General features: G+C 43.7%; 2 protein-coding genes across 11 annotated transcripts in view; one reads left to right on the top strand and one right to left on the bottom strand.

Annotated features, from left to right (window-relative positions):
* The window catches only part of BLNK (B cell linker), a 76,677-nt gene that overhangs the window by 43,940 nt on the left and 11,910 nt on the right, over nucleotides 1–20,827 (top strand). Inside the window, exons 8-15 of the mRNA XM_022569225.2 lie at nucleotides 955–1,118; nucleotides 6,632–6,713; nucleotides 8,000–8,071; nucleotides 15,064–15,136; nucleotides 16,862–16,889; nucleotides 17,689–17,731; nucleotides 19,956–20,043; nucleotides 20,607–20,638. Of these exons, the coding sequence (XP_022424933.1) occupies nucleotides 955–1,118; nucleotides 6,632–6,713; nucleotides 8,000–8,071; nucleotides 15,064–15,136; nucleotides 16,862–16,889; nucleotides 17,689–17,731; nucleotides 19,956–20,043; nucleotides 20,607–20,638 (582 nt within the window). The remainder of the gene's footprint in view (nucleotides 1–954; nucleotides 1,119–6,631; nucleotides 6,714–7,999; nucleotides 8,072–15,063; nucleotides 15,137–16,861; nucleotides 16,890–17,688; nucleotides 17,732–19,955; nucleotides 20,044–20,606; nucleotides 20,639–20,827) is intronic.
* Nucleotides 3,299–20,827, bottom strand: part of ZNF518A (zinc finger protein 518A) — a 67,801-nt gene continuing 50,272 nt past the window's right edge. For 7 of the 10 annotated variants that reach the window (XR_016388124.1, XR_016388126.1, XR_016388127.1 and 4 more), the window contains 2 exons: nucleotides 20,630–20,820; nucleotides 5,524–19,251 (listed from right to left, as the gene is read on the bottom strand). Coding sequence is in view for 1 of the 10 variants with exons in the window: in XM_089897959.1 (XP_089754085.1) it covers nucleotides 20,803–20,820 (18 nt within the window). In the remaining 9 variants the exon portion in view is untranslated. The other 3 variants (XR_016388122.1, XR_016388123.1, XM_089897959.1) reach the window with 3 other exon arrangements.

Raw genomic sequence — 20,827 nt, 5'->3', positions numbered from 1 at the left:
CAGTGTATCAGTCAGAATGTGTGCTCGCAGATCAACCGGGTAGACTCACTGTTGCCTAAGCCCTCCACCACATTATGCAGGTAAGGTTAGTTGTGTATATTAGGCATCGGCTCTGCCAGACACAGTGCTCCTCCTGCCTTGCTGCTTTCTCCCTAATCCCTACAATAACTCTCTGAGGTGGATAGCTCCGATCCTCATTTTAAAAATGAGGAATGTGAGTCCCAGAGAGGTTACATAATGAAGAAGCAGCCCAAAGGAGTGCTGCTGGTGGGTGGAGAGCAGGAGCCTGGACTCCTTCCCTGACACCTGGTGAGGACGGTCCTGGACCAGGGGGTACTCACGACTTCCGCATGATTCGAGGACATCATCAAGGGGAGGAACGTATAGGTTCACCCGCATAAGTAGTTGCAACCCTGAATACACCTTAGAATAACCTGGGGAATTTTAAAACTTATAATACCAGGTCCCTCCCCAGAAGTTCAAACTGCATGTCTGGAGTGGGGCCTTGGCATTTTTTAAAGCTCCCAGGTGGTTCCTATGTGTAGGCAGGATTGAGAATCACTGCTCTTAAGGCTTCATGGAGCAAAGTGAACCACTGAGGAGTACCGCCCCCCCGAGACACCCCCCCACACACACACAAGGTCACCATCCACTCTGTTTAGCAGAGTGTTTGGGCTGTCTGCTCTTCTGGGTCTGTGGGTCTCCATCAGTCCCTAGGAGGATGTTTTTGATGAGGACATTCTTCTGGTTTTTATAATGTAAGTCAATGGGCAGTTGAAATCTTTGCCTAACATGTCATTCTACTCTTTAAGGGAATGCCCCAGTTAATAATGTGTTGGCTACATAGATGCTGGGGGTTTTATACTTTCTAGATCTCGGTGGCTTCCGCCCAGGGAATGATCCAGAATCCGTTCATCTTATGCTTTGTTGTTCTTGTTGTTTTTCCTCTCAAAGACAATCGGTCAAGCCAGAGGCAGTCTCCGCCCTTCAGCAAGACCCTTCCCAGTAAACCCAACTGGCCTTCGGCAAAGGCGAGGCAGGCCGCCACTCTGCCAGCCCCGACTTCTCTGCACAAACCTCAAGTCCCACCCAGACCCAAAGAGCTCCTTGAGGATGAGGTAAAGTAACTCTGTCCAGAAGACTGCCCAGACCCAGTGGAAGGCAGGATGTGGGCCGGATAGGGGGAGGGGCAGGACAGTGTGGCCTCAGGCGTGTCTTCCTTCCTCCAGGCCCTGCTCTCCGGCCGGCACTAGCCACCCTGCCCCCTCTAACTCTCCACTGTTATGCTGAAAGGATGTTTTCTTTTAAAAATGACATATATGGTCGTATTTTAAGCACTTTCATTTACTACAGGCATATATATCCATACTGGAGCTGTGCCCCTCTAATTATTCCTTCGAGAAAGAGTCCCTCAGTTTCCTGCAGACCTCTCTTTCCTCCATAATATATTTCCCTCTTTATTCCCCATTGCTTCTCTCCCTGTCCTGCCTCATTTTCTTTCCCCCACCTTCTTTTCTCTCTGATCCTCCACCCCCCTCCTCTAAAATGCAGAGGGGTGCAGTGGGACATGCACTGGAGACCCCTAGTCTGTAGGAAGACCCTGCACAACCCGTGGAGGAGCTGACCCCTCACTTCCCTCGGCAGCTCTTGCTTCTCACTCCCTCTCCCTAGCCCCGGGTATCCAGGGACCATCTTTGCCGATTGTCCAGGACCCAACTCTCGGTTTATGTCATCAATCTCCCTTCTGCCAGCACCTAGATTTTCACGTCTTATTCCATATGGAATTGTTCCAATTTAAAAATGAACAGGTAAACACATTCAGGCTATTGTAGGAATGACTCATAAAGCCTAATATGTTATGGTTCCCAGATGTACTTGTATTTTAAATAAAGTCAAAGACAAGCCCTCAAACTTAGCCATTAGAACAACCCTACAAGTGTAACAGTCTGAGAAAGAAAATAACATTAAAGGCAACTCTTAACCATCACGACATAATCTTACTGCAGCTTCTCGAAGAAGTAACTTGTTTTTATAAATTTATTTATGTATATATTTATTTATTTTTGGCTGCGTTGGGTCTTTGTTGCTGCGCGCGGGCTTTCTCTAGTTGCGGACAGTGGGGCTACTCTTCGTTGCGGTGCACGGCTTCTCATTGCGGTGGCTCCTCTTGATGCAGAGCACGGGCTCCAGGCACGCAGGCTGCAGTAGTTGTGGCACACGGGCTCAGTAGTTGTGGCCCATGGGCTCTAGAGCAGAGGCTCAGTAGTTGTGGCACACGGCTTTAGCTGCTCCGCGGCATGTGGGATCTTCTGGACCAGGGCTCGAACCCATGTCCCCTGCATTGGCAAGCGGATTCTTAACCACTGCGCCACCAGGGAAGCCCCAGAAGTAACTTGTTTTTAAATGCCTGTAGATGGTAAAACCTACAGCTTATGAGCATGCTGTGAAATGACCTTCATTTCCACCTTAGAATAATTTGTAGCCCAAGAAGAGATGGAAAAGAGACTTTTAAATAAAATAGAGGCAGCACCCAAGCTCAAATTCCTGCTTTGACCCTTACTAGCTGTGTGACTTAGGCAAGTCAGATAAACTCTCTGAGTCTCAGCTTTTCCTCTCTTCAGGTTATTTTAAAGATTTAATAAAGGAATATATATATATAATTATATATATATTATATATTATATATATATATAATATATAATATTATATATATATATATATAAAATCACTAAATACGGTGCCTCACACAAAGAAGGATTCCATGTATCATATATATATATTGGATTCCTTTCTACCATGTTCTAGATTCTTTATAAAATCCAGTTTTCTAGTTTCTCCTGAAGACTGAGGGCCTGTCAACACTTGGCCAGCCATGGCCTCAAAGCAGCTGAGCCTCATGGCAATACTCCAGCTCAGCTGTGAATCCCTGGCCCCTGTTTCCATTTGTCATCATCCCCATCACTCATACAAGACTTGCACACACCCCGACTCTGTGCGTGTCCCGTTATTGTTCCACACCTGCTCCTATAAGTATTTGAGTTTATGACCCCCTCTCTAGAGACAGTTTAAGTCAGGAAGTCAGCAGACTGAGAATGGTTTGTCAATCCTCAGTCTGTCTGTCAGTCGGAGAGGGGATGCTGCCCTTTCAGGGTGAGAACAGGGTGGCCGGGAGAACCTGAGCGTGGGACATGGTAGGAGACCATCTGTTAGGGTCTCACCATGAATTCTTTCGGCATTCGGCAAATCCATATGAAGATATCAATTCAGACACAGAATACAAATGAAGACTGTGGGTTATGTGAAGCTCTCCATTTCTGTGACTAACCGGAGGTGGACCCCAGTGGGGAGAGGCCAAGCTTTGCTAATAGCAGCCTTGTGGAGGTGGCTCAGGCAAGTCTGAACCAGTGGGAAAAGGAGAAGTCTGGAGGAGGCACATTCTGGAATGGGCAGATGGACAGTCAAGATGAGAAAGAGGTTTAAAAAAGAAAAAAGAAGCCAACATTAAGATCTGGCTGAGCCATTAGACAGGAAAAGAAGTCAAACAGAAGCATAAATGAAAACGTTTAGCTCTACCATACAGGTTACAGGCATAATATGGGGGTACAGGCTGACCAGAGAGCTGGCAGTGGGAGGAAGGAGCATCTGTGCTATAACAGCGAGAGCAGCTAGCACTTGACCAGTGCTGTGTCGGTGGTGATCTGCACACTCTGTATGAATTATCTCATTACATCCTCACAGCAACCCTAGGAAGTGTGTGCTACTATCACCCCCATTACAGATGAGGAAGTGGTACAGATGAGGTGCAAAGGGGGTGAAGCACTTGTCCAAGGTCACAGAGGTAAATGACAGAGCCAGCACTGGGGATCAGGTGATTACACACTAGACCCCAGGTGCCAAAGAGCTATCCTGTGCCACCCCTCCAGTATCCACTGAGAAGAGACCAGCTCTTCATTCAGCACAAATGTGCCCGGGCTTCATTGGTGCCCAAAGCAGACCCAGTACCTGTCCTTGCAGGGCATCAGTTTTGTGATTTTATGTGACCTTGGATAGATTACTCAACTGCTCTCAAATTCCTCACCTGTAAAATGAGGATAAGTACGCCTAACTTAATAGTAGGTATCATCGAAAGAATTCAGTAAAATAATGTACGTAAAGCTATTAAATGTTCACGTGAGTTGTATTAAGCAAGAAACTCATGTGGGCATTTAATAGCTCATCTTAACGACTCCTGACATGCAATGGGGTGAAGGGCAATGGGAAAGTGAAAATAAGATGAATCCGTGGTGCTCCTATTTTTCACATTTAAAGTTTGGGGGAAGGCAAACATGTAAATACCTACAGCAGGTGTCTTAATACTGAACATCTAAACACTGGAGTTGATCTAAGATGATTTTTTAAAATAATCATCTATATTTTAATCATGCCATTGTAAAAGCTGAGGAAGGATTCTAATAGCATGTAGGTTGCGGCAGTAGAATAATCTGCCTGGCTTCACAAGACCAATTATTCATGTAACTACAGCCAGTTTCTTGTGATGTGAACGTGGGATAATGGGGTTTATATCGAAACACTGCAGCACCGTGAAGATGAACTTGTTAGGACACAGATTGTGATGATTCTTGATCGTCTGCTTGTTTTGGCAGGTAACAGCTGTAGCATAGTATTACAGCATAGTACTAGTGGCACCTGCCTTTCTGGGTTATTACAAGGAGCAAGTGAGATTACACACGTAAAGTACTCAGAAGAGCACCTGGCAATAAGCGCTCAATACGTGTTTGGTTTTTGTTTCTCCCAGTCCCCATGTTGGCAACCAACCAAGGTAGGTTGTAAAAACCACTTCTGAGATCTGGTTACTTTATTTACCTCTTATAAAATCACTCCCTCCCTATATTTATGGTCAATCGATTATTGACAAAGGTGCCAAGACAATTCAACGGGAAAAATTCATTTTTTAAACAAACAGTGCTAAGATAACTGTATATACACATGCAAAAGAATGAAATTGTACTCCAATCTCACACCATATATAAAAAGTTAAATAAAACTGGATCATAGGTCTAAGTGTAAGAGCTAAAACTATAAAACTCTTGGAAGAAAACATAGGTATAAATCTTTTTTTTTTTAATTTTAAAAATTTATTTTATTTATTTATTTTTGGCTACATTGGGTCTTCGTTGCTGCGCGCGGCCTTTCTCTAGTTGCGGAGACCGGGGGCTACTCTTCGTTGCGGTGCGCGGGCTTCTCATTGCGGTGGCTTCTCTTATTGTGGAGCGTGGGTTCTAGGCACGCAGGCTTCAGTAGTTGTGGCACACAGGCTCAGCAGCTGCGGCTCACAGGCTCTAGAGCGCAGGCTCAGCAGTTGTGGCGCATGGGCTTAGTTGCTCCGCGGCATGTGGGATCTTCCCGGACCAGAGGCTCCAACCCGTGTCCTCTGCATTGGCAGGCAGATTCTTAACCACTGCGCCACCAGGGAAGCCCAGGTATAAACTTTTATGACCTTGGGATAGGCAATGGTTTCTTAGATACAATACCAAAAGCACAAACAACAAAAGAAAAAAGTAGATAAAAGTGACTTTAAAATGTAAAACGTTTGTGCTGCAAATGATACCATAAAGAAAGTAAAAAGACAACGTGTAGAATGCGAGAATTTTTTTGCAAATTATATAACTGATAAGAGATTTAAATCTAGAACATTTAAATAACTCATAATCCAAGAATAAAAAAGACAAACAACCCAATTAAAAGTTGGCAAAGGGGTTGAACAGACTTTTCTCTGAAGAAGATATACAAATGGCCAATAAGCAGACGAAAAGATGCTTGACATCATTAAGGGAAATGCAAATCAAAATCACAATTAGATACCACTTCACACCTACAAGGATGCTTACAATCAAAAAGACAGACAATAACAAGTATGAGTGAATATGTGGAGAGATTGGAACCCTCATACATTGCCAGTGGGAATGGAAAAATTGCGCAGCCACTTTGGAAAACAATTTAACAGTTCCTCAAACTATTAAATATAGAGCTACAATATGACCCAGCAATTTCACCGCTAGGTATATTCTCAAGAAAAATGTCCATCTACCCAAAACTTGTACATGAATGTTCACAGCAATGTTATTCATAATAGCCAAAAAAGTAGAAACAACCCAAATGTCCATCAACTGATGAATGGATAAGTAAAATGTGGTATAGTCATACAATGGAATATAATTTGTCCATAAAAGGGAATGAAGTACTAAAACGTGGTTAAACCTTGAAATTACTATGCTAAGTGAAAGAAGTCATGAAAGACTGTGTATTGAAATATTGTATGATTCCATTTATATAAAATGTCCAGAATGGGCAAATCTTAAAGATAGAAAGAAGGTTGGTGGTTGACTAGGTCAGGGGAGGGGATGGATGGGAGTGACTAATGGGTGCAGGGGTCCTCTTGGGGGTGATGGAAATGTTCTAAAGCTAGATTGCAGTGATGGTTGCACACTCTGTTAATATACTACAAATCACCAAACCACTTTACATAGGGGAATTTAATGGTATATGGATTATATCTCAGAAGATGTTTTTAAATATCACTGCTTCTTATGCAGTAAACTCTGAATATACAGCATTTCTGTATTTCTTTTAGGCTGATTATGTGGTCCCTGTGGAAGATGAAGATGAAAACTATATTCATCCCACAGAAGACAGTTCACTCCCATCTGAAAAAGGCAAGAGTTTGTAGTTTTAAGCACCTGAAAACTTCTGCAGTTGATAGAGGCATACAAGACCATTTGGTAGCGAGCTCTAAGGGGCTCAGAAATGATAGTGCCCAGGCCTCTCTCCTCTGTGGCCGTAGCATTTGCCTTCTTTGGCTAGTGGAACAGAGAGCATAGTGAGCAACCCATCTCTGTGTTTTATAGCCTTTACCCTTCTTTCTCCATCCTCTTCCATGATTTAATACTCTCTTCTCAAGGTATAAAAGCACCTAAGTTCTTCTCTTTAGCTCCTCACTTAGAATGGATTTCTTATAAAGCCTAATACTCACAAAGTCATGAGCCACCATGTTGACCTTACAAATATTGCCCCAGGAAGAGTTTCTGCAGAGGACTGAAAAAATGAAAGAGTAAAATATGCTCTATGTTCTAATTCTTTAAAATTGAGTGCTATCTCAGGTCCATGAGAAACATTTCATTTGTAAATCCTTCACGAAATAACAAACGCAGTTACAAACAAATTATCTTCAAAAGCCCGTGCCACATAGCCTCAGATGAGGTGTGGAACAGTGTATGATTACTCTGGATATAGTCGCTATGGAAAATATAATCCTGTATAAACGCTGCCTCTTCAAGTAACATTACTCATCTAATAAACTTGACTCCAAAGTAGCAGTACTCGGTTTTTACACTGCCATCACGTCGCAGCCCTCTCCCACGCCCTAAATATCACCGACAGCTTCTAGACCCACCAGAATTTCTGAATTCACCCATCACCATGAAACAATAAATACAAATTAAATGCCCCCACCTCCACCCCCCATAAACCTACAAAATCCAAGAGGAATGATATGTGCTATGTGTGTTACGTGTGGCAGGGAAGGTGGGGCTATTAATCTGGCCCCTCCATTGTTAGTTCAAGGCACGTCTCCTGGTAAAAAAACAAACTCTTTCATCTCCTAGACACCCAGTTTGGCAAATGAAATTCCAAGCCAGTATTCACTTTAATTATTAATATATTCATTCTAAAAATGTTTTTTTCTTCTGAGAAGGCTTCTTTTAATGGCTTGTGGGCTTACTAATTGTGTCTCCCATTCTTTGCAGATTCTCTGGTCTGACCCATCATTTCCACAATGCATTTTTCCATAAGTGTGAATCTCCCTCAGTAGACTATCTACTATATATGTATATGTGTGTGTAGACTATCTACTATATATGTATATGTGTGTGTGTGTGTGTGTGTGTATATATATATATATATATATATAAAATTATAATATAGGTGTGATTTTGTGTTTCAGCTCCCATGGTGAATAGATCAACCAAGCCAAATAACTCCTCAAAGCCAGCCTCACCTCCAGGGACAGCTTCAGGTAGAGTGTACACATGATTTGGTGGTTTTGTTTCTGTTTTTTTTATTGTGAAATGATTACATTTGGGGGTTTCATTTTTAATCTGTTCTAAATAAAACAAACAACTCAGAGCAAATATTAAGAAATAATCCCTTGTATTTCCAAATGTCCTAATAAATGGTAACAGAGGCCTTTTCCTCAGGCTCATCCACCGTCTGGGGGCACCTATGTGAGGGGACCCTCGCCCCCATGCCCCTGTGCCTCTATCAGACAAGTCCTTTTTTTCATCCTGCCTCTCTGGGCACTTGGCTGGCTTGCCCTCCTTCTCCCCTCCCCTGACTGAGGACGCCTGCACCGTTCAGCCTCAGCCCTCTGCTCTTCCTTCAGAACGTCGTGCAGTTAAGAGCTTGGGTTATGGGCCAGGCATCCCAGTGCTCCCCATTATCAACTGTATCACTTTGGGTCTGTACTTCACTTCTCCAAGCATCACATTTTCTCATCGGTAAATGGAGATGATAGCCCGTGCCCTGAGACAGGAGAATTCTGAAATTGTGAATGGGAAATTCTTAATGCAGTGCCTGGCACACAGTAGGTGCTCGGTAGAGTAGTATTTTTCACTTCTTTCCGGTTTATCCATTCTTCTGGCTTCACTTCTCTGGTCTAAGCTGATAACTCTCTGGTGTCCAACCTTGACCTTTCTTCCCTTCTGAACACTTTGACCTTCCCACTACCTCAAGCTCAGTGCATCCATCACCCTTACTCTTCGGGCATCCTTATTCCTCTCTACACATCAGCCTCCAGGCTCCATGTCTCAGAGTGCCCATGTTCTGTCCCCATTCTGCTTTGCTTTTTCCTGAATTTGCTGTTCTATTTTAGTTGCCACCACCTGAGCCAGGCTTTCTTTACTTTATCACTTCATACCTTCTGTCTTACAGAGTCCACTAGCCATAATCTTGCCTCTAGGCTCTCTCCTCAGTCACTGAGATGAGCTTCTGACCCCCTCCAAATGTTGCTAGCTTCATTCCATTACAAAGTTAGTTTTTACCATGTCATCCCTACCCAAACCATGAACACTCAGTGGTTCCTAGATGTCTCCTGTAGGGTTTGGCAACCCCCAGACTGAGGCCCACAGTACTGAGTGGCGCCCATACCCCAACCCTTTTACAGCACAGAGAGGTGCAGGAGCTTCCTCAACAGCATTCTCTCCTTCTCCTCTCCCCCACCCTGTACCAAACACACACACACACACGCACGCACGCACACACACACGCACGCACGCACACACACACGCACACACACGCACACACACTCCCTTCTGTCCCAGACCTGAAGGCTGAACACAGAGACTGGGAGACTGACCTCTGCTTTCAGGGACGTGCTCCTTGAGAGAAAATGAAAGAAGAGTATTTTTAAAAATCTTTTCCTAGACTCATTTCCTGTGCAATTGCTCACCCTCTTCACAAGTTCTTATTTTTCCTCCCCCTCGGAATCCACAGGCTCTTTATACTTGGGGACTAGAGGTCAGAGGCATCTTATCCAGCTCATCTTAATTTCTGGGAACAAATGTCAACACACCAACCTAAAACGTCACGGCGAGGTCGCTTTGGTCCCAACTGAAACGGAGACTCCTGACACGTGATAACTCAGAAGGGCTGTTATTACTGGAATAGAGAACCTTTCACTGAAACAGATAAATGAAGGCTTAAACCCTCCTTTAGAGTAATAGTTTAATACTCTCTGGTGCTTACATCTTAAAATGCTCTTCTTGCCTTACACAGATCTCTCCTTCCTAAAACACACCCAATACTCCAATCAGCCTGTCTTTCCCATAAGACTCTCAGCTCCATGTCTTGCTCATAGCGGTGTTTCCAAGGCCTAGACAGGACCTGGCTCAGAGTAGGTGCTGAAATGGTAGATGGGTCAGTTGGTTGAGAGAGCGATTGAGTACCCCAACTCTGGCTGTCTTTAAGGAATCACATGGCCCCATCATGAAGGCATTAGCCCACTGGATTTTTTATTCATTAGTTTTTATATTAACCTAGTATAGCTATATTTTATCACTAGAGGCATCAGATGAAGAAATCAAACCTGAACAAGAAAATAATTTCCTGGTTAAATGGTTATTGGATATAGACAGGAGGAAGTTCAGGAGGAGGAAGGGAGTGAGATAACTTGAGCGGGGTGGGGGTGGGGGGGGGGCGGGGTGTGGGTAGGGAACAAACCTGAGCAGTTAGAGCGAGTTTCTGAGTGTGCAAACAGTACAGTTTTCAGAGATGATTTTTATAAAAGGAATAATCAGACTACTTGCCTGTGTCTTTAAATAACAGATCATTGTCTTTAAAGGCTTCAGAAAGTTCCCTGATAGGCATCATGAAAGTGCTAAGGTTTCAGGGTTTCTGTTAAAGTCCCACGCCACGACACTTGCCTCTGGTTAATGTTGCTTTTGGCTCTTTGATGGCTAATAAGGTGCTGGCCGCAGATTACATAGCGAATTAGGTGCAGAGGTAGGCAATCCCTCTCCTTCATGTTCCATACTGGGAAGTACAGTAGCAGGAGTTAGCACAGACTCCAAAGCCAGAGGGTCCAAGTCTTCACTCACTAGGTGCCCGACTTTGAGCAAGCTAAGTAATCCCTCTGTTTCTTAGTTTCCTCTCCTAAAAAAAATGAAGGGGAAAATGGCACCTATCCCTAGGGGTATTGTGAGAATTACATGAGTAAAAAGATACGAATCACACTCATAAAATGATAGCTCTTTGTGATTTATTATTGTTATTGTTCAGAATCCCTTGTTTAACCTGCCTTGATTCATGACCAGTCTGGCACATCACCTGGTACACACCTCAGAGAAGTGTTTCTTCCTTTCCATATAAAGTTTTACTCTAAATTTCGGGGGTTTTCAACCTCAGTACAGTTGGTGTTTGGGGCTAGGTGATTTTTGTTGGAGCTGTCCTGTGCATCACAGGCTGTTTAGCAGCATCCCTGACCTCTGTCCACTAGATACCACTAGCACCCCCTTCCCCAGCAGTGATAGGCAAAGATTTCTCCAGTCATTGCAGAAAGTCCCTGGGGGAGGGGGACAAAATCACTCCCAGTTAAGAAGCACTGGTCTAAACAAACTGAAAGACTGAAGTCCATTGCGATTTATCTCTAAATGAGCATTTAGAAGAAGGCAGCGCAACCTCTGGCTAATTTGTAGCTTTTGTCAGAAAAGGGTAGACAGAGCATGTATTTCTGAGCTTGCTCTAAGTAAACAGCATTTTTAAAGTATTCTATCTCTTTATTTCTTAAAATAGGGGAGGAGTTTAGGAATTTACAATGCCCTGCTAATATGCAAGCAGAATTTTACCCATAGCCCAAATTATTCTTAAGTTGTGAAATTAAATCTCTTTTATGTATTTTGTAAGAGTTCATATAGTACCTGAGAGTAAGGGATGCTTCGGCTAGTATGCAAGCCCCACTAATGATAATAGGGTGTCTATAACAGCTAAAAGAGAGTTAAATCCCAAGGGCTTACAATACCGACACTGAGATCATTAAGAATAAGGAAACCTACCACCACTGTATGCAAAACTGAAAAGAGGATGATGTATAAAATATACGTGGTAGAAGGAAAAACTAAGGGGAAATTGTTTTCCAAGTTAAGAAACTTCAGTAAGCACCAGCTTGTGCAAGGCCCGTGCTGTTAAATCAAACCTTAACATAACTTTTTGCTCCCTATGATTTAAACAAAGATGATTTTTCTCTTTTATTAGTATGCTTTTGGACACATCTCCCTCTATTGCATCCCCAGTTTCTCCCTTGGAGCTTTCCAACCAAGAATTCGGCTTGGCCAGGAAGCAGGGATCCTGGCAATGAGAAGGGTACAGTGTTGTCCTACCCCAGCCATGCCCCGGGGTCTGACTTCAGCCAGGGCGGCAGAGAGGGTCACTGGCCTACGAGGAGTAACTCTCCATCCTCCCATGGGCATTCACAAAAGCAGCCCTCTGTTTCACTAACCTTTCCCCACATAAGGGAGAAGCAGCAAGTGAATCTGACATGCCAAATCATGCCCCAGAGTAACATTATGAGATATTGGCTAGAGAGGACACTGCCTGCCTAGGCTTTCAACTTGAATGGCCTTGGTTTCCAACCCTGGCCCTGCCCGTTAATCCCTCTGAGCCTCTGTTTGCTCCCCTTGATGTTATGTGAGGCTTGAAAGTGGCACATGTGAAGTACCTGGCACAGTGCCCGGCACCTAGAGATACTGCCGTGGTAGATAACAAGATGAGAAAATGAAAATAGCAATAATCATATTTACTGAGATCCTTTATGAGCTATAACTTATGTATCATAAAACTCACTCATTTTACATGTATAATTCAATGTTTTTTGTAAATCATTACATTTATAAAGTTTTGTAACCAGCACTACAATCCAGTTTCAGAAACTTTCTGTGCCTACCCCAACTCCAAAAGAGCCACTATGCTCATTTGTGGTCAGTGCTGTTCCCACCCTCACCCCTGGGTAGCCCTGATCTGCTTTCTGTTGCTATAGAGCTGCCTTTTCCAAACATTCATCTAGATGGAGTCATATAATATACAGTCTTTTCCATCTCACTCCTTTCGCTTAGCATAACATTTTTGACCCTCAAAACTTTCAGTCCCTTTCCAGCAATATTATTTTATATTCGGCTAATTCTTTACGTGTTCAAAGTTACCTTATTACCTAACCACAGTAACTCTGTGTTAGATAAAGTAGCTAGTGGCATCCCCATCTCACAGAGGGGGAAACTGAAGCACAGTGGCTCGTAAGAGGTCACACAGCCAGTTTGGTGGCAGAGAAATAACTGGAACCCTGTCTTCCTGATGCAAAACCAGAGCTTGTACTGGACTCCACCACCACAGAGGACAGCCAGCATGCCCCTCCCTCTCCTCTGATTGCAGAAGTTATTTTCGAGGAGGGAAGGCGAAAGGAAGACGTTGGCCAACTGTTTGCAGATATGAAGGAAAGGGAAGCTTAGTAAAGAAGCCAGGCAGTAGATATGACAACAATAACATGCTCAGGCCAAGCGAACCCTTGGTGAAAAGAGAGGGGACCCCTGGGAGGAAATTCTGACTTAGACCTTCTTTCTGCTTCCTTATTTTTCAGACGAGGGAATTTTTTTCTCTTCCCCAAAACTTTCTATCAACATCTATGAGTAGCCAAGTGTATTTTCACAATGTGAATCTTAAGTATTGAGAATGCGAAGAACAATATCAACTTGATACCCTTGCTAATAAAACACAGACTCATACTACTACACATTCAGATGACATTTCAGTTTATTGTCGGAGGAAATGTTAAAAATTCCATATGGGGCTTCCCTGGTGGCGCAGTGGTTGAGAGTCCTCCTGCCGATGCAGGGGACACGGGTTCGTGCCCCGGTCCGGGAAGATCCCACATGCCGCGGAGCGGCTGGGCCCGTGAGCCATGGCCGCTGAGCCTGCGCGTCCGGAGCCTGTGCTCCGCAACGGGAGAGGCCACAACGGTGAGAGGCCCGCGTACCGCAAAAAAAAAAAAATTCCATATGTAGTCTCTTTCTCAAAATGTTTTTAAAAATCCCATCCGGGTCAGCTTACATCTAAGTAAGGGTTACATGGGAGGGGCCGTTCCTTCACCAGATGCCACTGGTGAGTGCTTATGGAAATTAGCCCTATGTAAGGACTATGTGTAGAAAGAGTAAATGGGCTCTGAGTGAAGGCCTCTCTCTAGTCAAGTACATGAGAATGAACTTTATGATCTCTGTGTTTAGTATTTTTCGAGGACTTTTTCCCTTTTTTTGTGTTTGGAATAGGTGGTCCTGTCAGATGAGGTGGCATGGGGGTGCATGTGTCTTCTCTTGTTATAAATTCTGAGAGGGCAGAAGCCTATGTCTACTTCTTCAGCTCTTCCACAGCCCCTAACACAGTGCCTCCAAGGGCCTTACACATACCAGGTTCTCAATAATTCTTGGTAATAGATTATTACCTCAGTGTTTACTTATGTGTGCTTTATCTTGCAAACTCAAATACATACTGTAGGCAAGTCCAACCTATATGTACAGAGTATCCCCTTTAAGTCCATTAGGAATTGTGGACTTATAAATGTAGTAAGTTCTTAATTAAAACATTTATTCAGTTCAATTTAATTCAGTAGAGAGCCTTTATCTCACTGAGCAGTAATGTCCAGGCAGGCGGTATCAGCCTGAGAGGAGGCAGCTGGGACGCACTGAGGGGAGCTGGCTTAGCTCTGGTCTCTCCGCATCCAGGCCTGCTGCCTATCTCAGCAGTGAATCTCTGCCTGTCTCTCACCTTCTTCCCTCATAACGATGCTCTGGCTTCTATCTTCAGGTAGAGGGAGGGGAAATGGGCACGGGGGACAAGGGCCTCTGGGTCCCTTCTGTGACTTCAGAAGATGAGATTTGGGTAATAGCTTGCTGCTTCTCTCCATTTGTTTATTTCTGCAATGAGCAAAGGCCCTAAGAACTCAGAGATGAATGAATGAATGAGTGTTCTCCAAATGTGAGGTTAGGTTTGTGTACTGTGTAAATGTGGTTAGGAATGAGCAGTGTCTATAGGTGTGATCAGGAGTGGTGGGTCTGTGCCCCTCTGTCTCTAGGCACTGCTGTTGTGCACATTTGTGCAGTGCATATAGATACAAGTGTGAGAGCTCTTAGCTCCCTTCCATAGGAACCCTTTTGAGCTCTTTTTGAGCCCACAGAATCAGGGGCTCTGAACTTGTCCCATGGGGGAAATGAGAAGGTCATTTCGCAATGTTTAGATGGAGTTCCTAATTAACATCCTAGTTCTGAGCTTATAAATTGGCATTTATAAAATGTTTCATCACTTTTGCCTATAGGTTTTCCCCCAAAACTTCAATGTAACTACTTATATATGCTTAGCTGAAAGTAAGAAAAAATGTGCATGTATTTCTGAGCCTGCCAGCAAGGCCAGCTCACTGTGACTATCAGCCCTCAGTTCAGGGCTAGAGACTGACCTGTGTATATGTCTGTGCAGATCGAAAGAGCGGGGCCTGGGACTCTAAATCAACCTCTTCACCTGCTGCACCATCCCCACTGCCCAGGGCTGGGTAAGTTCCTGTTGCAGAGAAGCAACTCTGTGAATTCAGTGTATGGTCTCCATCACTGCTGTGAGCAGAGCTGCCTGGAATCCACATAGGAGTCCTGCCTGAGAATCTGGGGGCCAGAGGGGGGTGTTTTTCTGCTGTTTCCATTCAGAAGAGCATACCTGCCCAAGCTCATATGCAGGTGCACCTAACATTACAATAGGTGTGTTCCTGAAGAGTGTGGAAATGAAACCCTATTGCCCTGGTATTCTCCACACACATGCATGCTTCAAGTTGGACTAGGGGTGTCCCTGCTGACATCAAAAACTAGTAGTCTTTCCTCCCATAAACTTCTAGCTAAATCTTGAGCTCATTGACTTGTGTTCCACAAGACACAAGCTCCAGCACCTGAATAATTTTAAGACCCACTAGCAGGTTTCATTCCTACTTTCTACTCCTCGGTTTCTCTTCCAAGTAGTTAGTGATCTGCAAACAAATGTGTACACAGAGCAGCATGCACTGGGTGTTCAACCAAAGCAACACTGCCAAGGTTCCTTTCAAAAGGGAGATGAGAGAGGCATTCTTTCTCATTGAACTTAGAAGAGCTTTGTAAGATATTGGGTGAATGTAACATATTAATATTACAAACAGTGACCCCATAATTTCATATTGGCTCAATAGGTTATTTTAAAAGCACATTTAAATCTGTCCAAAGCAAGCCTGCGTGGTTATAGCCTTAATTCTGCCTCTGAGTAAAGCAAAGAAATTCTCCATTTCAGGGGTTTATTAAACAAAACTCTGCACACTTCTCTCTTGGCTTAGGTTTATCACTTCAGGCAAGTTACTTAGTCTCCTAATCTCTAAAATGTAATAAAAACACCCATTTAAAAAGGACAGTGTGAGGTTTAAAAAATATGTGAAGAGCCTAACCCAGTGTCAGGCGTCTTAGAGGCACTTGGGAATTGTTAGTATTCTTCCCCCAATCTTCCAGCTCTCAGCCAAAACAAAGTGAGAGATAGAGAGAAAGCCAGTATTCAAAATAAACACAGAAGAGAATTATAAAGCCTTAGCAATATTAGAGTCCAATCTCTACTGAACTAAGACAAACGTTAGGTCAGGCAAGCACCTTCGGGACCAGAGATCAGAGTGGGTTTCAAACTTGTGTTGTGCTGGTCTTGGGTTTATCTGTTCGGAATGAAATTCTAGGCAGACGTCTAGCAGAGAAGAGTCACCTGAAGCAGGGGGAACATTGGCTTGGGGAGGTGCTGGCTACAAATGTACCTGCTTGGCCACCCTCATGTCTCCACCCTCCTTCCCAAGACAGTAGCCCTGGGGTGCTGTTGGGGGAAGGGACGGCTCTACATACACACTTTGCAAACGCTGATTCTGGTCCTCATTTTACAGATGAAGAAACTAAAGTTCAGACTGGCCCTCACAGCTGAGAGAAACAGGCCTGAGGTCTCAGAGTAATCAGTAGCAGAACTGGAACAAGAGCTCAGTTATCCTGATTCCCTGGCAACTGGTCCTCCTGTTTATCCCCATTAACCCCTTTGCCATCTGTCAGCAGACCCTATCTGAGGCTATGAAGGATCGTGGCTAAATTCTGCTTTCATCCCTCTCTTCCCTCCAAGGATAGTCTTCCTACACACCTGTATCACTTTCACTATTCTAGTTTAAATCTGAGAGTAAAATCAGCTCCTCTTTATCTTTGTTGTGTTTTAACAAAGCCAATCTCTTTTCATCCCCCAGGAAAAAAACAGCTACGCCACTGAAGACGGTGAGTTAATTCTGCTTTTAAATGTGCTTCATGTTTCCCGCAATGTTTATTCTTGTCCACTTATTTAAAGTTGACGATGCTTCCCGCTAAGGTGAACACAGCAATCATGTTGCTGCCCAGACAGTCCAAGAGAAACTTGGAATCCTCACTTGGGTAGGGAAGATGCTGCATGGGAGGGTCACATCCTCCCTGAACCCGGTGGCTTCACTGAATATGAACGGCCGATCAGCGGTCAGGCTCCCTGCGTCCCAAGACCTTTGTCTTCCCCTGTGTCTGCTTCCCACCCGCTGGCCTGGGAACTAATGACTGACAACTGCATATCAGGCACAAAGGCCTGAGTACACTCAACTTCTGGGCAGAACGTGGGGAACCTGGGCCAGCCCACTATTCGAGGAAGCCCACCTTGACCTGGTATCTATACTGTAGCCTGACATTTACAGTCCCTTACAAACACCAAGACGGTGGGGCCCTGAGACCAAAGCCGGATGCCAGATTTCCACTGCATAAGCGCTACTGCCCAGCAGCTGCTGGGGGTCATGGTATCCACCAACCCTGTTGACAGAGTGGGGAGGCCAGGATGACACTGCTCCTTCCCTGACACACTTCCAGTCCATTGTCACTTAATGCAAAAGTGGGCCGGGGGACTGTGTGTTTTTAATTGTTGGTCTTGTGACTGAAAGAAAAGCTATGCATCAAAGAAATGTTCTCCCCCAGTATTTATTTTAATAATATTGCTTTGACTTTTATTTCCATATACCACTGTATTGAAGATCCTTGCCTTTCTTTTTTTTTAAAATAGACTCCAGTTGTCTCTCAACAGAATGCCTCAAGTGTTTGTGAAGGTAAGCCTATGTTACCTTGACAGATGAGCATGTCCTCTGAAAGTTATTTTGATTAAGGATTTGTATACAAATGTATTTCTAAATTTCTTTAATTATTCATAAGGCAACTGTGAACATAAAACTCGATTTTCTAAACAGAACAGTCTTGACTTTGCCATGAGTAGTGAGTAGCAAAGCTGATCAGGACCTGCGCTTGCCAGGCTGCACCTCTGGGGCAGGCCACAGTCTACATGCCCAAAACCTGCCTGTTTGTAGTCAGATATGACTTGCCAGAAACAGTGCCACAGTGTTACATAGGTGTGAAGACTTATTCAGAGCCAGTCACGTATCTTAGAATTAATGGCTAAGGTAATGAATTTTTAAAAACCTGTTTGTTCGAACAAGTTCTTGTGCTAAGTTTTCAAAATAATGTTTCCTGAGTTCAAACATCTATCTTAGTACATCTTCAATGCTTCCCTTCCTTTGTTTTATCATAACCTAAAACCCTTATGTATACTTTTTATTAGAACTTTTCCATTAAAAAAATATTTGTATTTGAAAAATACTGGGGGAAAAAAAACAGAAAGAAGAAGGATCATCCATAATCTCAACACTTGAAACACTATATAGAAATTAAAATGCTGCACCCGTCTAATTCCAACCTTGAAGGTACCCAATGTTAAAAGCTCACCATTTCCTGAGTGAATGTGGGCACACCTGGTCTCACAGTGGACAGTAGACATTTTCTGAATGTGCATTACAACTCACCTGTCTGCTTTGACTGCTCTGTTGAGTTTTTTACATCATTTCCCACATCTTTCTCCCAGGCTGTTCCTGAGGTATCGCTCCCTTCCTGTGTCTTGCTTTCTTCTGCCTTTCCTGATGCTTTTGCCTTGCTGTCCTTCCATTCCTTACAGTCTTCCATGCCTGCTGAGCAGGGAGCTTGGAGTGATAATGGAGCATTAGGGTGAGCCTCTGTAGGAAGTAAGTACAACCCTGTGCAAATTTCATGGCTTCAGAAGCTTCTGAAAACCATCAGAGAACAGGCTCTTGGCATGTCCCATGCGGCTTGGGTGTCCTCATTCCCAAAGGGCTCCCAGTGCAGGAGCGTGGTCTCTCATTTCAAGAGTAGAGGCAATGGCCATCCAAACCCAAAGCGGGTGAGCGGCCTCTTCTGACCTAGGAAGGAAGCCTCCTGGAGGACGGGGGCAAAAGCAGGGGTGGTCAAAGCTCATCAGGCCGTGGGGAACCAAAGTGTTCATTGTTTCTCCTGAAATTACCATGTTGTAAAGTCATGAACAAAACATCTCACGTGGCACCTCGAAGTAACTTGCCACAAACTTGAAACAATCTTCAGAGATTCAAAGCTTCTGAATTTCTCTGCACCTCAAGAAACCCTGAAGTCTATCATCATTTATTTGAGTCTTTGAGTTCTTACTGCTTTTATTTATTTTGGGATCCTCTAGTGGGAGATCAGTAGTTCTCAAACTTTCTTCCATGCAGGAGACAGACCTTTGGACACACCCAGACTTTAACACACCCTAGACGAAATTCGAGGGAGAATAAAGCATTACAATAATTTATAATCACTTTTATTAGTGGTTCAGCAATAAATGTTCTTCACCATAAACTTCTTAGATTTCAGGTTATGCACATTTCCCTGTGAACTAATTATAACTCCACCCCTTCCTCTCTCACTCAGGAAAAGAGTGAAATGCAAGTGAGATTTAACGTTATTATAGGGATAACCTTGAATTTGCTCAATTCAATTTTCAAAAAAGTAGATCATTCGCAAACGCTGATATTTTGCCTCTTATCAGTAAGAAATTACTTATACCATGTCTTATGACTAATGAAGACACACCAGGGTGTTGTAACACCTATGTGGAGGCCACATAGGAATCAGGGGTGGCTAAAGCTTGCCCATCTTCTGGCTTTTACTTGTAATCACACACCTAAAGGTCCAGATTCCACAGGTTCAGTCCCCATGTATTTGTACATTGCCAAGAGGTGAATGCAGAGGTGGTAAAGTGTGCTTGTAACACCGCTGAGTAGGAGTCCTGGTCTTAATAGCTCAGACACACCACCACACTGACAGGTGCACAAAGGGATGACATCCTGGTGAAAGACATGCTCATGGGAAGACATGTGACCAAATCTGGTTCCTCTTGGTTGATGTTTCTGGGTTTGGGCATGGGGACAGACATTTCACCCTAATCCTACTATGATAATTTTCTTAATGCAGAAAAACCTATACCTGCTGAACGCCACCGAGGGTCTAGTCACAGACAAGAAAATATGCAGTCACAAGTTTTTCCTCCTCCTCCCCAGAAGTAAGAATTCTTTCCTTTAAACTAAGTTTTCTTGGGGCTTCCCTGGCAGTCCAGTGGTTAGGACTCCACGTTTCCATTACAGGGACCACGGGTTCAATCCCTGGTCGGGGAACTAAGATCCCACATGCCATGCGGTGTGGCCAAAAAAGTTAAAGTTTCCTTAACACCTGCATTGTTATACTGCACAGAAACACTGGCTTGTTGTGATTGGTAAAGATTTAATATTTCACTGCTTCGCAATTAAATTTAAAAAGGTGTTAAGTAGGTAACAACTTTAAAAAAAACTGCTTAGAATTACAGAGACTGAACTAATATTTGGGTTAATTATTGGACTTCACTAAAAAATAACACTAGTCAAGTCTCCTCTTTTTATAAAATTAAAGGGAACAATTTTACTTATCCTGAAGGTTTTGGTGCCTCTCCTATCTTTAGATATGTTTTATTGGCCATTCCTGTTGATCCTTTGTGATGTACCTGTTCTGAGTATCTTCAGTGCAAGCAAAAAGTCAAACTTATTCATCTTGTGCTTTGCCCTTTAATTAATCTGAAATTCTTCCTTTCAGACCAGTTCATCAAAAACCCATACCTCTGCCAAGTAAGTACAATGAAGGCACGGAGAGCAATATCAGGTATCGGCTAAGGCTGGCTCTTCACGTCTGAGCCACCTGGGGGTCCAGGGCAACACTGCCTCTTCCAGCTGGAGTATCTTAGTATCCTCTCTAGCTTGTTTCCTCATCCGTAAAATGGGGCCAAGAATATTTATTTCATGGAGCTGTTCTGAAAA

The sequence above is a fragment of the Delphinapterus leucas genome, chromosome 16 (assembly GCF_059928025.1).
Source record: "Delphinapterus leucas isolate spDelLeu-1000000601 "Yukka" chromosome 16, BTC_Dleu_Yukka2, whole genome shotgun sequence".
NCBI classification, from domain to species: domain Eukaryota; kingdom Metazoa; phylum Chordata; class Mammalia; order Artiodactyla; family Monodontidae; genus Delphinapterus; species Delphinapterus leucas.
Note: the sequence above shows the minus strand (reverse complement) of the source record. Positions and strands in the feature narration are given on the sequence as shown.